General features: G+C 44.6%; 1 protein-coding gene across 4 annotated transcripts in view; it reads right to left on the reverse strand.

The window, feature by feature from the left end:
- NCOA7 (nuclear receptor coactivator 7) overlaps positions 1 to 14,772 on the reverse strand; it is a 252,173-nt gene that overhangs the window by 36,136 nt on the left and 201,265 nt on the right. For all 4 annotated transcript variants that reach the window (XM_069726086.1, XM_069726084.1, XM_069726087.1 and 1 more), the window contains exon 11: positions 1,436 to 1,583. In XM_069726086.1, the coding sequence (XP_069582187.1) occupies positions 1,436 to 1,583 (148 nt within the window). The remainder of the gene's footprint in view (positions 1 to 1,435; positions 1,584 to 14,772) is intronic.

The following is a 14,772-nucleotide window of genomic DNA, read 5'->3' on the forward strand; positions in this document are numbered from 1 at the left end:
TGACAGGAGGGGAGTAGGGAGGGCCAATTTGCGGCCGGACTAAGCCTGTCGCTGATAGGCCGCGACCAGCTACGCGGGATTTCCGTTACAGACAGGAAGACAGACGGAAGCACCCCTTAGACGATTCTCTAGCTCTGAGATTTCATTGACGACCCCACCAATGGTTCATTCAACTCCTGAAAAATATTGTTCAAGTCCTAGGGAGACACCTTCGGACTATGGATTGGCCTAGATCCATCACAAGCTTTAATATGCCTGATTGTATAATAACTTGGCAGACAATACATGGATAATGTTCCTAGGGTCGAAATCTGCACTTTAAGAGTGCTTGTGAATAGCCCAAGCTCTACTCCATTCTGGAAAAATTCTAAGATTTAAATCCAATTTCCTCCACCCAGACAGGAACTTTTCCCAAGTTCTACAGTATACATTTTTGTTGTCACTGATTTTCTGCTTTAAGAAAGTGTACCTTTTTAAATCTATAGTGACCATTCAAATTTCAGGCTGTCAAATAGAAGACTGTATTTTGCAGATGCTAGACTAGACCTTGGATGAGCAGATTCAGGATCTCTGCTAAGATCAATGGATCAGCGATGGACACCTCATCCATGAAAACCACAGTCTTTTGGGCCAGAATGGGGCCATCAGAATTATCCTTGTCTGGTCCTCCCTGATATTTCTCAGCACTGCTGGAATCATTACTGGAGGAAAGGCGAAGACCAGGTCGAAGTTCCACGGAATCTGGAAGGCATCTACGGCATGGGGATTTTCCCTTGGACCTAGCAAACAGTTTTTTGTCTTCCTGTTCTGCCTGCTTGTGACTAAGCCTATGTTTGGAAGGTCCCACAGGTCCAAAATTTGCTGGACTACTATCTGATTCAGAGCCCATTCTACTAGTCTTTGTTGATTCAGACTTAAAGGAAGTCTGTCCAGTCTTTCCCCTTCTATGTGCAATGGTGTTAAAGGGAACCAGTCACCCCCAAAACCGAAGGTGAGCTAAGTCCACCGGCATCAGGGGCTTATCTACAGCATTCTGGAATGCTGTAGATAAGCCCCCGCTGTATCCTGAAAGATGAGAAAAATAGGTAAGATTATGCTCACCCGGGGCGGTCCCGCTGCAGTCCGGTCCGATGGGCGTCACGGTCCGGGGCCTCCCATCTTCATAGGATAACGTCCTCTTGTCTTCACGCTGCGGCTCCGGTGTACTTTGACTGACCTGTTGAGGGCAGAGCAAAGTACTGCAATGCGCAGGCGCCGGGCCTCTGACCTTTCCCGGCACCTGCGCACTGCAGTACTTTGCTCCCATGATCCTTCACATAGCGCATGTAGTGGTGGTATACAGCTCCTAGCTACATTTCAATATTTCCTTACAAATTTTAGAACACATTTTGACAGTCACATCTTTTAGAATCCTACCAAGATTTCATAGTCTTACCTCCCAGCTTTTAGTAGAGGGCTCACTAAAGAAGTTGTCAATCATATCAAGTTCATCTTTCTCCACCACCACAAATCCTTGCTCTTTTGCATCTTTTCCGTAAACTTCAGGAGACCATTGGACAAAAAACGTGTACAGATGATCCACCCTACAAGATAAGAGAATGAGAAGAATGGGCCAGGAATACATTTACAGATGGCAGCACGTCTGATACAAGACTCAGGTTTGTTCCTCGACACTTCAGATGCACCGGTCAGTTCTTCGTAAGAATTGCATTACTGAAACAACCTAATGCACAACAGTGGTGAATCAAGCAATTTCAATTTGTAGCATTATAAAAATGTATTTTTTTTCCATATTGCTTTATGGTCAGCTTTCAATAGCAGACATACATACAAACATCCAGTAATTTCTTGCTCAATGACAGTAAAGATTGTATATTCCATTTCTAATAACTACCACATTATTTGCTCTACAGGGACACTCATTCTTGTGCTCAAAGGTTTTCAGCCCTATTCATATTACTTACTCTTGAATGTTGTACGATACACCCATACTGAGTGAGAAGACCCTGCAAAATCCAGTAGCATGGATCAAGGACCAGTGCAACTATTTATATAGGCAGGTTCTGTACAAAGTTGTTAATCATTACAGATTTTACTGAAGTAGGGGAAAATCAGGATATTGCTTCTGCCCAACTGCAGATAGGTTAGTAGAAAAGTAGGTCACATGGAAACTGTTCGTGTAACAGAAAAAAGGAAAAAAGTCTTTGATGTTAATTATGGAGCTGTTTCCACACACCCTATTGCACACAGTCTAGGCCCTAGGGCATGTGTAGGCGTCGGTGGCTCTGTCTGATCATGGACCGCAATGCACGGACTGAGCTGCGAGTCTCCCGACCAAGCATGACAGACTCCTAGAAATATGTGAAGCAGTCATGCTCCAGTTTAGAGACCCTCTGCCAGTCCACGAATTGCAGCTGTGATCCACTGACGTCTGCATGAGCCTTTAGGCCATGACAAGGTGGCAGCAACTAATCCACCGACTAGCTACTTGCAAGCTGATTGGAAGTCATTTATATCTTGTCTGGTTAGGCTCTTCCAAAGCGAACAGAATCATCAGCAAGGCTGTTCTCAGAAGTACATGTCCCATTACACTTGTTCATATGGTTGGAAACAAGTTTACACTAGTTGATTAGGACAGGAGCATTCCTGGGAACAATCCTGAAAAATCGACCAGTGCATAGCCATACAAAAAAAAAAAAAATCGGACACAAACCACCACCACAAAGTAAGCAATGACACCACACGGCTGGATGTTTGGGCAAAACCAAGTACAATGAGGATATCAGTCTAAGCAGTGACTACAAATGGGGGGAGGGGAGAGCCCAAGACAAAAAAAAAAAAAAAAAATCAATCAAGACTTATTTAAGATGGAGGACGGTGTCACATACTACAGTATATATACAGTGGTAGCAATAATTGGGTGAGGTCTTATTGATACAACTATGTACTTTGGTATATGATTAAAAAAAAAATAAAAAAAATAATGTTTTATTTGTCAAAGGGAAGCTTCAGACATGAACAGTCACCAGGAGCAGAAAAGGAAACTCATCACTGAAATACTTTTAACAAATAGGGCAGCATTGTGGTGTCACATTGTGGTATCGGTAATTTATGATTACTGCGGGTTAGCCAATCTTTACCTGCACTTTAAAACACACAAAAAGGCTGACTGTACATATGCACACTTGGGGGGAGGAGGGAGGGTGATGGGGGGAGGAGGGAGGATGATTGAGAAATCTACATGATTTGTATGGGAAATGCTTTGAAAACCGAATCCGGCCGTCGGATTCAGTGTTTCACATCTCCGTTTAATGTGTTTTTGGCCGATTAAGTCACTGTGCGTTTTTTTCCGCCGGACAAAAAAACGTTGCAGTGGACGTTTTCTCCGTCCGCCAGAAACGACTATTTGGACCAATCTGGAAAAAAACAGATGAAATGTCTGGCCATCAGGCACAATGTGGAACTAATACAACTCTATGGGGGGAAAAAAAAAAAACAAAAAAAAAAACACGGATCCGTTTTTTCAAAAAAATTGCTGGATTGTGCCTGAAACAAAAAGCCTGATGTGTGAAAGTAGCCTAAGCCTTTACTGAAACCCTGGCAGTGCAGCACAAAGTGGAACTTCTGCAATACAGTCATGGCCAAAAGTATTGACACCACTGCAATTCTGTCAGATAATACTCAGTTTCTTCCTGAAAATGATTGCAAACAAAATATTTGTTATTATCTTCATTTAATAGGTCTTAAATGAAAAAACACAAAAAGAATTGTCCTAAAGCCAAATTGGATATAAATGCCACACCAATCATAAAAAGGGGGTGGACAAAAGTATTGGCACTGTTCGAAAAATCATGTGATGCTTCTCTAATTTGTGTAATTAACAACACCTGTAACTTACCTGTGGCACCTAACAGGTGTTGTCAATGACTAAATCACACTTGCAGCCAGTTGACATGGATTAAAGTTGACTCAACCTCGGTCCTGTGTCCTTGTGTGTACCACATTGGTCTTTCTTTTCTCCATGCTCAAAGAAACGTCTGAGGACTTGAGAATGCTCATGCTTCCTCACAATTTGGTTTCTCAAGGCTACAAGTCCATCTCCAAAGACCTGAATGTTCCTGTGTCTACCGTGCAGTGTCATCAAGAAGTTTAACCCCTTCATGACCCAGCCTATTTTGACCTTAAAGACCTTGCCGTTTTTTGCAATTCTGACCAGTGTCCCTTTATGAGGTAATAACTCAGGAACGCTTCAACGGATCCTAGCGGTTCTGAGATTGTTTTTTCGTGACATATTGGGCTTCATGTTAGTGGTAAATTTAGGTCAATAAATTCTGCGTTTATTTGTGATAAAAACGGAAATTTGGCGAAAATTTTGAAAATTTTGCAATTTTCACATTTTGAATTTTTATTCTGTTAAACCAGAGAGATATGTGACACAAAATAGTTAATAAATAACATTTCCCACATGTTTACTTTACATCAGCACAATTTTGGAAACAAAATTTTTTTTTGTTAGGAAGTTATAAGGGTTAAAATTTGACCAGCGATTTGTCATTTTTACAACGAAATTTACAAAACCATTTTTTTTAGGGACCACCTCACATTTGAAGTCAGTTTGAGGGGTCTATATGGCTGAAAATACCCAAAAGTGACACCATTCTAAAAACTGCACCCCTCAAGGTACTCAAAACCACATTCAAGAAGTTTATTAACCCTTCAGGTGCTTCACAGCAGCAGAAGCAACATGGAAGGAAAAAATGAACATTTAACTTTTTAGTCACAAAAATTATCTTTTAGCAACAATTTTTTTATTTTCCCAATGGTAAAAGGAGAAACTGAACCACGAAAGTTGTTGTCCAATTTGTCCTGAGTACGCTGATACTTCATATGTGGGGGTAAACCACTGTTTGGGCACTCGGCAGGGCTCGGAAGGGAAGGCGCGCCATTTGACTTTTTGAATGGAAAATTAGCTCCAATTGTTAGCGGACACCATGTCGCGTTTGGAGAGCCCCTGTGTGCCTAAACATTGGAGCTCCCCCACAAGTGACTCCATTTTGGAAACTAGACCCCCAAAGGAACTTATCTAGATGTGTGGTGAGCACTTTGAACCCCCAAGTGCTTCATAGAAGTTTATAATGCAGAGCCGTGAAAATAATAAATACGTTTTCTTTCCTCAAAAATTATGTTTTAGCAAGCATTTTTTTAGATTCACAAGGGTAACAGGAGAAATTGGACCCCAGTAATTGTTGCGCAGTTTGTCCTGAGTATGCTGGTACCCCATATGTGGGGGTAAACCACTGTTTGGGCACACTTCAGGGCTCGGAAGTGAGGGAGCACCATTTGACTTTTTGAATACGAGATTGGCTGGAATCAATGGTGGCGCCATGTTGCGTTTGGAGACCCCTGATGTGCCTAAACAGTGGTAACCCCTCAATTCTACCTCCAACACTAACCCCAACACACCCCTAACTCTAATCCCAACTGTAGCCATAACCCTAATCACAACCCTAACCGCAACACACCCCTAACCACAACCCTAACCCCAACACACAACTAACCACAACCCTAATTCCAACCCTAACCCTAAGGCTATGTGCCCACGTTGCGGATTCGTGTGAGATATTTCCGCACCATTTTTGAAAAATCCGCGGGTAAAAGGCACTGCGTTTTACCTGCGGATTTTCCGCGGATTTCCAGTGTTTTTTGTGCGGATTTCACCTGCGGATTCCTATTGAGGAACAGGTGTAAAACGCTGCGGAATCCGCACAAAGAATTGACATGCTGCGGAAAATACAACGCAGCGTTTCCGCGCGGTATTTTCCGCACCATGGGCACAGCGGATTTGGTTTTTCATATGTTTACATGGTACTGTAAACCTGATGGAACACTGCTGCGAATCCGCAGCCAAATCCGCACCGTGTGCACATAGCCTAATTCTAAAGGTATGTGCACACGCTGCGGAAAACGCTGCGGATCCGCAGCAGTTTCCCATGAGTTTACAGTTCAATGTAAACCTATGGGAAACAAAAATCGCTGTACACATGCTGCTGAAAAACTGCACGGAAACGCAGCGGTTTACATTCCGCAGCATGTCACTTCTTTTGTGCGGATTCCGCAGCGGTTTTACAACTGCTCCAATAGAAAATCGCAGTTGTAAAACCGCAGTGAAATGCGCAGAAAAAAACGCGGTAAATCCGCCATAAATCCGCAGCGGTTTAGCACTGCGGATTTATCAAATCCGCAGCGGAAAAATCCGCAGAGGACCAGAATACGTGTGCACATACCGAAACCCTAATCCTAGCCCTAACCCTAACCCTACCCCTAACCCTACCCCTAGCCCTACCCCTAGCCCTAACCCTACCCCTATTCTATCATTAGTGGAAAAAAAAAATTTCTTTATTTTTTTATTGTCCCTACCTATGGGGGTGACAAAGGGGGGGGGGTCATTTATTATTTTTTTTATTTTGATCACTGAGATATAATCTATCTCAGTGATCAAAATGCACTTTGGAACGAATCTGCCGGCCGGCAGATTCGGCGGGCGCACTGCACATGCGCCCGCCATTTTGGAAGATGGCGGCGCCCAGGGAGAAGACGGACTGGATCGGTAAGTATGATGGGGTGGGGGGGGGACCATGGGGGGGGGGGGATCGGAGCACGGGGGGGGAATCGGAGCACGGGGGGGGGGGAATCGGAGCGCGGGAGGAGTGGAACGGAGCACAGGGGGGCTGGAATGGAGCACGGGGGGGCTGGAATGGAGCACGGGGGGGCTGGAACGGAGCACCGGGGGGGTGGATCGGAGTGCAGGGGGGGGTGATTGGAGCACGGGGGGGAGCGGAGCACTGGACGGAGGGGAGCCGGAGCAGTGTACCGGCCAGATCGGGGGGCTGCGGGGGCACATTAGTATTTCCAGCCATGGCCGATGATATTTCAGCATCGGCCATGGCTGGATTGTAATATTTCACCCGTTATAATAGGTGAAATATTACAAATCGCTCCGATTGGCAGTTTCACTTTCAACAGCCAATCAGAGCGATCGTAGCCACGAGGGGGTGAAGGCCCCCTGGGCTAAACTACCACTCCCCCTGTCCCTGCAGATCGGGTGAAATGGGAGTTAACCCTTTCACCCGATCTGCAGGGACGCGATCTTTCCATGACGCCGCATAGGCGTCATGGGTCGGATTGGCACCGACTTTCATGACGCCTACGTGGCGTCATGGGTCGGGAAGGGGTTAAAGCCCATGGCACTGTGGCTAACCTCCCTATATGTGGACGGAAAAAAAAAAAATTGACAAGAGATTTCAACGCAAGTTTGTGCGGATGTTGAATAAAGAACCTCGACTAACAGCCAAACAAGTTCAAGCTGCCCTGCAGTCCGAGGGTACAACAGTGTCAACCCGTACTATCCGTCGGCATCTGAATGAAAAGGACTGTATGGTAGGAGACCCAGGAAGACCCCACTTCTTACCCAGAGACATAAAAAAGCCAGGCTGGAGTTTGCCAAAACTTACCTAAAAAAGTCTCAAACGTTTTGGAAGAATGTTCTCTGGTCAGATGAGACAAAAGTAGAGCTTTTTCGGCAAAGGCATCAACAGTTTACAGGAGAGAAGAAAAGAAAAAAAAAAAAAAAAAAAAAGAGGCATTCAAAGAAAAGAACACTGTCCTGACAGTCAAACATGGTGGAGGTTCCCTGATGTTTTGGGGTTGCTTTGCTGCCGCTGGCCCTGGACTGCTTGATTGTGTGCATGGCATTATGAAGTCTGAAGACTACCAACACATTTTGCAGCATAATGTATTGCCCAGTGTGAGAAAGCTGGGTCTCCCTCAGAGGTCATGGGTCTTCCAGCAGGACAATGACCCAAAACACACTTCAAAAAGCACTAGAAAATGGTTTGAGAGAAAGCACTGGAGACTTCTAAGGGGGCCAGCAATGAGTCCAGACCTGAATCCTATAGAACACCTGTGGAGAGATCTAAAAATGGCAGTTTGGAGAAGGCACCCTTCAGATATCAGGGACCTGGAGCAGTTTGCCAAAGAAGAACGGTCTAAAATTCCAGCAGAACATTGTAAGAAACTCATTGATTGTTACCGGAAGTGGTTGGTCGCAGTTATTTTGGCTAAAGGTTGTGCAACCAAGTATTAGGCTGAGGGTGCCAATACTTTTGTCTGGCCCATTTTTGGAGTTTTGTATGAAATGATCAATGTTTTGCTTCATTCTCTTTTGTGTTTTTTCATTTAAGACAAATTAAATGAAGATAATACCAAAGAATTTGTGTTTGCAATGATTTTCAGGAAGAAAATGAGTATTATCTGACAGAATTGCAGGGGTGTCAATAATTTTGACCATGACTATGTACAATATGTACCATAATTAATTGTGGCTGCTAAAATATTACAGGGCCACTAGGACATAAAAAAAAATTCTAAAAGAATTGCCTTAGAAATAGAGAAAAAGAAAATTTGATATTTTGCTTTATTATGTTGGTGACAAAAAAAAGCTAATAAGCATCTCAGCAGTCTGTTGGGAGAATGTGGGCTACCAAGTACCGTAGATTAATTCATCTGAATAGGAGAAAGGAAAAGGGAATATCCAGCACATCCATCCAGTGTAAGTAAAATATCCAAAATTTATTAGAGCATTTTAAAAAATATTAAAAAAAGAGAGAGACCCTCTCTGCCTGACGCGTTTCTAGCGCACCACGGCGCCCTTAGTCATAGGGACTAATACCGTATAGATGAACAGGTTTATATATATATATAGCAAGGAACCAATCACAGACATAGCAATCAATTACATTGAAAAAAGCTGCAGCTAAACACACAAGACTTTTTTCTCCTATTTAAAATACATTGAAATTGTATGAATATATACTTTAAATTGCCGCAAAATCTGTTAGTTCAATATATGTAAAATAGATCATTCCTGTAATTCATACTGTGTTTATGTGTACGTGTATCCACATGGTATGAATTACAGGAATTATATTTTTTAGGTTAGGGTTACCGTTGGGATTAGGGTTAGGTGTGTGTTTGGATTAGGGTTTCAGTTATAATTGGGGGGTTTCCACTGTTTAGGCACATCAGGGGCTCTCCAAACGCGACATGGCATCAGATTTCAATTCCAGCCAATTCTGCGTTGAAAAAGTAAAACAGAGCTCCTTCCCTTCCGAGCCCTCCCATGCGCCCAAACAGGAGTTTACCCCAACATATGGGGTATCAGCGTACTCAGTACAAATTGGACAACAACGTTTGGGGTCCATTTTCTCCTGTTACCCTTGGTAAAATAAAACAAATTGGAGCTGAATTAAATTTGTGAAAAAAAGTTAAATGTTCATTTTTATTTAAACATTCCAAAAATTCCTGTGAAACACCTGAAGGGTTAATAAACTTCTTGAATGTGGTTTTGAGCACCTTGAGGGGTGCAGTTTTTAGAATGGTGTCACACTTGGGTATTTTCTATCATATAGACCCCTCATAATGACTTCAAATGAGATGTGGTCCCTAAAATAAAATGGTGTTGGAAAAGTGAGAAATTGCTGGTCAACTTTTAACCCTTATAACTCCCTAACAAAAAAAAAAAAAAAATTTGGTTCCAAAATTGTGCTGATGTAAAGTAGACATGTGGGAAACACCAAGGTTACTTACTGGTAGCCGGTTTTTCCGGAGCCCATGACAGCAGACCTGAGAGAGGGATCCGCCCAGTCGGGACAGGAAACCTACTGAAATAAAAGGGCGGTACCTCTCCCTCGCTTCAGTTGGGTTTCAGAGCATGAGAGGCCCCCTTGGTTAGTACACATGGCAATCTACCACCACATCATAATAACAAATAACACCCAACTAAAAAGTGCGCACCGAAAGGATGAAAAAAAGAAGGGTGGGTATATACAGGTGCTGTTATGAGCTCCGGAAAAACCGGCTACCAGTAAGTAACCTTGGTGTTTTCCCGTCTCCCATTACAGCACACCTGAGAGATTTTTGGAGAAGAAACACCTTAGGGAAGGACCACCGCTTGCAGCACCCTTCTACCAAAGGTAAGGTCAGTTGAAGAGGATAGATCTAGCCGGTAGTGTTTAAAGAAAGTAGACGGTGAGGACCAGGTAGCGGCCTTACATATCTGATCAATCGATACCTCTGCTTTTTCTGCCCAGGAAGTAGCCACAGCTCTGGTGGAGTGAGCCTTGATGCCTTCAGGGATCGGGGCACCACGAGAAGCATAGGACAAGGAAATGGCCTCCCTAATCCACCTAGCAATAGTACCCTTGGATACCCCATATTTCTTCCGGCTACCCTGGAAAGCTACAAATAAGGACTGATCCTTCCTCCACTGACTAGTCAAAGATATATACTGCAAAATAGCTCTTACATCCAGTGTATGAAATTTCTCTTCCCCTGGGTTCTTGGGATTATCACAAAAAGAGGGTAACACAATTTCTTGACCCCTATGGAACTTAAGTACTACTTTCGGCAGATATGCCGGATCTGGTCTGAGCACTACTCTGTCAAATATCTGTGTGTAAGGAGGGGAGATAGACAGGGCCTGCAAATCACTCACCCTACGGGCTGATGTCAACGCTACCAGAAGTACTGTCTTAAGAGTGAGTATTTTTATTGATGACTCCTGCAAAGGTTCAAATGGATCACTAGTCAGAGCCTCTAACACCAGATTCAAATCCCATGGAGGAACCCTCTGAATTACCACTGGTCTAGATCTACTACAGGATTTTATAAAGCTGGACACCCATCTATTGGAGGCCAGATTACAATTATACAAGGCTCCTAATGCCGACACTTGTACCTTGAGCGTATTAGTTGCCAACCCTAGTTGTAAACCCGCCTGTAAAAACTCTAAAATAGTACCTACAGGAGCCTTGTCTCCCAAAGGTTGCCCTGAAAAATCCAGAAACTTTTTCCATGTTCTGCCATATATCCTCGATGTAACTGGCTTTCTACTTTTCAACAGGGTGGAGACTAACCCTGGTGAAAAACCCTGCCTACTCAATAACGCCCTCTCAAATTCCAGGCTGCAAGATGGCGCCTGGAGTCCAGAACTAAACCCAGAAAAGACTTAACTAGCTCCGGCGTCAACCTCGACTTGGCAAGATTTATTTTCCACCCCAACCGCTTTAGCGTTATGACTTGTTTTATTTGTGCCCAGCAATGTGCTGCTGAGTTCCCTATTATAAGGAAATCGTTCAGATACGGAACTATAACCACGTTCTGAGAGCGGAGGAAGGACATGACCTCTGATTAGCTTGGTAAAAATTCTCGGTGCTATTGATAGGCCGAATGGCAGGGCAGCATATTGATAGTGCCTGAGACAACCTTGGACATAAACCGCTACTCTTAGGAATTTTTGGTAGTCTTGATGAATTGGGACGTGGTAGTAGGCGTCCTTTAGGTCTATGGCTGCCACGAAGCAACCTGGGAACAAGAGTTTTATCGCCGTATTCACCGACTCCATTTTGAGGGAGCAGTTTACTACTGACCGATTTAGATTTTTTAAATTGACAATGGTTCTCAGAGACCCGTCCGGTTTTCGTTATCAAAAAAAGAGGGGAGTAAAAACCATTTCCCTGCTCTTCCCCCGGGACTTCCACCAGAACCCGTTTTGATACCAGCTCCAGTACCTCTGTCTCCAAAGCTAGCTGCTCCTCCGGGGTTTTTCTTTGGGGTGTTAAAACAAAAGTTTGTCGCGGTGGAAAAACAAAATCTATTTTTAGGCCGTGTTTGATGACCTTTAGAGTCCAATGACTGGGGGAGATGCTTACCCAGGCTGGGAGAAAAGATGAAAGCCTTCCCCCCACCTCCGGCCTGGCGTCATTGGGAGGGCTTTTTCGCTGATGTTGAGGGACCTTTAAACATATATCCAGATCCCTTCCCGTCTCTGGAGTCCCAATTCCTTCTTCTATCTCCCGGGGGGCGGCCCCTACTAAATTTGCCCCTCCGAAAATAAGGCCTTCTAAAGTCCACAGAAAAACGAGGAAATCCCTTTTTTCTAACTCCTGCTTTCTCTAAAATGTCTTCCAACTTTTGACCGAAGAGGAAATGGCCGTCACACGGTATAGAACAGAGTCTATTTTTTTAAGGTAAATCACCCGGGCACCCCTTCAACCAGAGAGCACGTCTAGCCGCGTTGGATAAACTTGCGGCCCTAGCTGCCAGCCTTACGGAGTCTGCTGAAGAATCCGCTACAAAGACAGCAGCACCTTTAGCCAAAGTTACATTCATTAAAATTTCATCCCTCGGGGCTTTAGACTTCAGTTGCTCCTCTATCTGCTGTAGCTAGACAATAAGGGAGCGAGAGACAGGTCCCTGCGATTGCTGGTTTTAAGCCCCTTACGGTCTCTTCCCAGGTGTGCCTTAGGAACCCATCCACTTTTTTATCTAAGGGATCCCTTAACACACCAGAGTCTAAGGGAAGGGATAACTTTTTAGACGATCTAGCAACCGCACCAATCGATTTTCGGAACTTTATCCCATGTCTCTGAATCTTTGTCCTCAAAGGGGTAACGTCTTTTAGAAGCCGAGGGTAGATTACCCGATTTTTCTGGCTTCCTCCATTCCTTTTCTATAAGGGCCTTTATTCTGGAATTAACTGGAAAGGTGCGCTTTCTCTTTTCCTCTAGACCCCCAAACATTATGTCCTCCAGGGACTTGGCCGCTTTCTCATCTTTTAGGCCCATTGAAGCTCTAACGGCTTTTACTAGCTTGTCCGTGTTCTCGGTAAGAAAGCACGGACGGCCCCCAACATCACTATCAGAAGAGGAGCCAGAGGACTTCGGGGAAGAGGAGCAGGGAGATAACGGTTCCTCCTGACATTCCTCGTCAGAAAGAGACACCTCAGAAACTGAAACTGGTTCTGGGTGTTTACTACCCTTTTTCGTAACCCTGCTGTTCTGTTGGTCAAAAATGACCGACTTTGAACTTCAATATTCTTTAAAATATTCAAGATGCGGCTCTGAAACCCGTGGCCGACCGACCCATCCTCATTTAAGTCAATCAACCACAAGTTTCAGAACCGCATCTTGAACACCCCAAAAAATACCAAAGTTCAAAATAGGTCTCCCCAGACCGAACAGAACAGCAGGGTTAAGGGCTGCTTTTACAGAGTCTTGTACTTCGGCTCTGATTATTGCTCTAAGGCTAGAGGCAAAGTCAGGGGTCTCTTCTTGGATAGTCTTTTGGATGCAATCAACACAGACTTTTCTGCCACTGGACTGCCAACGGAACTCTACAGAGGGCACATTCCTTATTCTTTGTCTTGGAGCTAGCCTTCCTCGATGCCGGACTCTGAGGCGGACTAGGAGCAAGGGAACATTCCTCCTGGAGGCTGAAGAGTCCCGAGACGTCTGACTAGGACGACTGCCGCTCCTTCCACTTGAGCGGCCATCTTTCTTAGCGCGCTGGTGAGCTGGTGTATCACCTGATAAGGGCTCTGCTTGCTGCTGCTGCTGTAATGACCGCTGCTGCTGCTGATCCATACAATCCTCCATCTCTGGAATCTGTATGGAGGTGAGCGACGTTCTGTGCAGCCCTCCCCTTAATAAAGGGTCTTCCATAGTGCTCTCTGCCTCTTCCGGTAATTATATCGCTCCTCTCCCTCTCCTGCACACCGCCTGGAAGCATATGCTGTTACCGGCGTTCATTCCATGGGCGCCGCCATCTTGGATCCGGCGCGCCGCTCTGACGTCACGCAGGCATGCCCATTCCCAGCGTGCCTTGCGCTGGACGCCAGTCGCGCGCCGGAAGTCGCCCAGAGAGGGGGAGAGAGCAGCGTGGCAGCCGCAGAATGGCCCCCAGAGTCCGGACTGCGCTGGACCGACGCCCGCACGTGCGCAAGAGCCTGGAGGATCTGCGGACGGCGCTACCATCAGCCTGAAGGCCGGCATGACTCCTGTATGCCGGCCTTCAGGCTGATGGTAGCGCCGTCCGCCGGGACAGGAGTGGGTAAGTGGATCTTCAATCAAGAAAAAAAATTAAAAATGCCGCCATGATTTCAGCACAAGGGGTTCCCATCAGGACAGGAAACCCAACTGAAGCGAGGGAGAGGTACCGCCCTTTTATTTCAGTAGGTTTCCTGTCCCGACTGGGCGGATCCCTCTCTCAGGTGTGCTGTTATGGGAGACGGGAAAATGTTACTTATTAAGTATTTTGTGTGACATATCTCTGTGATTTAATTGCATAAAAATTCAAAGTTGGAAAATTGCAAAATTTTCTAAATTTTCGCCAAATTTCCGTTTTTTTTTTCTCTCAAATAAACGCAGGTAATATCAAAGAAATTTTACCACTATCATGAAGTACAATATGTCACGAGAAAACAATGTGAGAATCACCGGGATCAGTTGAAGCATTCCAGAGTTATAACCTCAAAGGGACAGTGGTCAGAATTGTAAAAATTGGCCTGGTCCATAACGTGCAAACCACCCTTGGGGGTAAAGCGGTTAAAAAGATCATTAGAAAGGTCTCTGTACTGTCCCCTCATGTATTTATACATAAGATCACCCCTAAGGCTGGTTTCACATTTGTGTTTTTTGCAGCTGTATTTTAGCACAAAAAAAGCATGCGTTTTTTCCCCTATATTTAACATTAAAAACGCATGCGTTTTTTTGTACGCGTTTGGCCGCGTTTGATGACGCATGCGTCGTTTCTATGCTTGCGTTTTGTTGCGGAAGTGCAACATGTAGTAATTTCTAGAGGCATTTTTTTGCTGCAAAAAAACGTATTGCTGTCTATGTAAACGCATGCATTTTTAAGCACATGCGTTTGGTTGCG

Source organism: Ranitomeya imitator, chromosome 5 (genome assembly GCF_032444005.1).
Source record: "Ranitomeya imitator isolate aRanImi1 chromosome 5, aRanImi1.pri, whole genome shotgun sequence".
NCBI classification, from domain to species: Eukaryota; Metazoa; Chordata; class Amphibia; order Anura; family Dendrobatidae; genus Ranitomeya; species Ranitomeya imitator.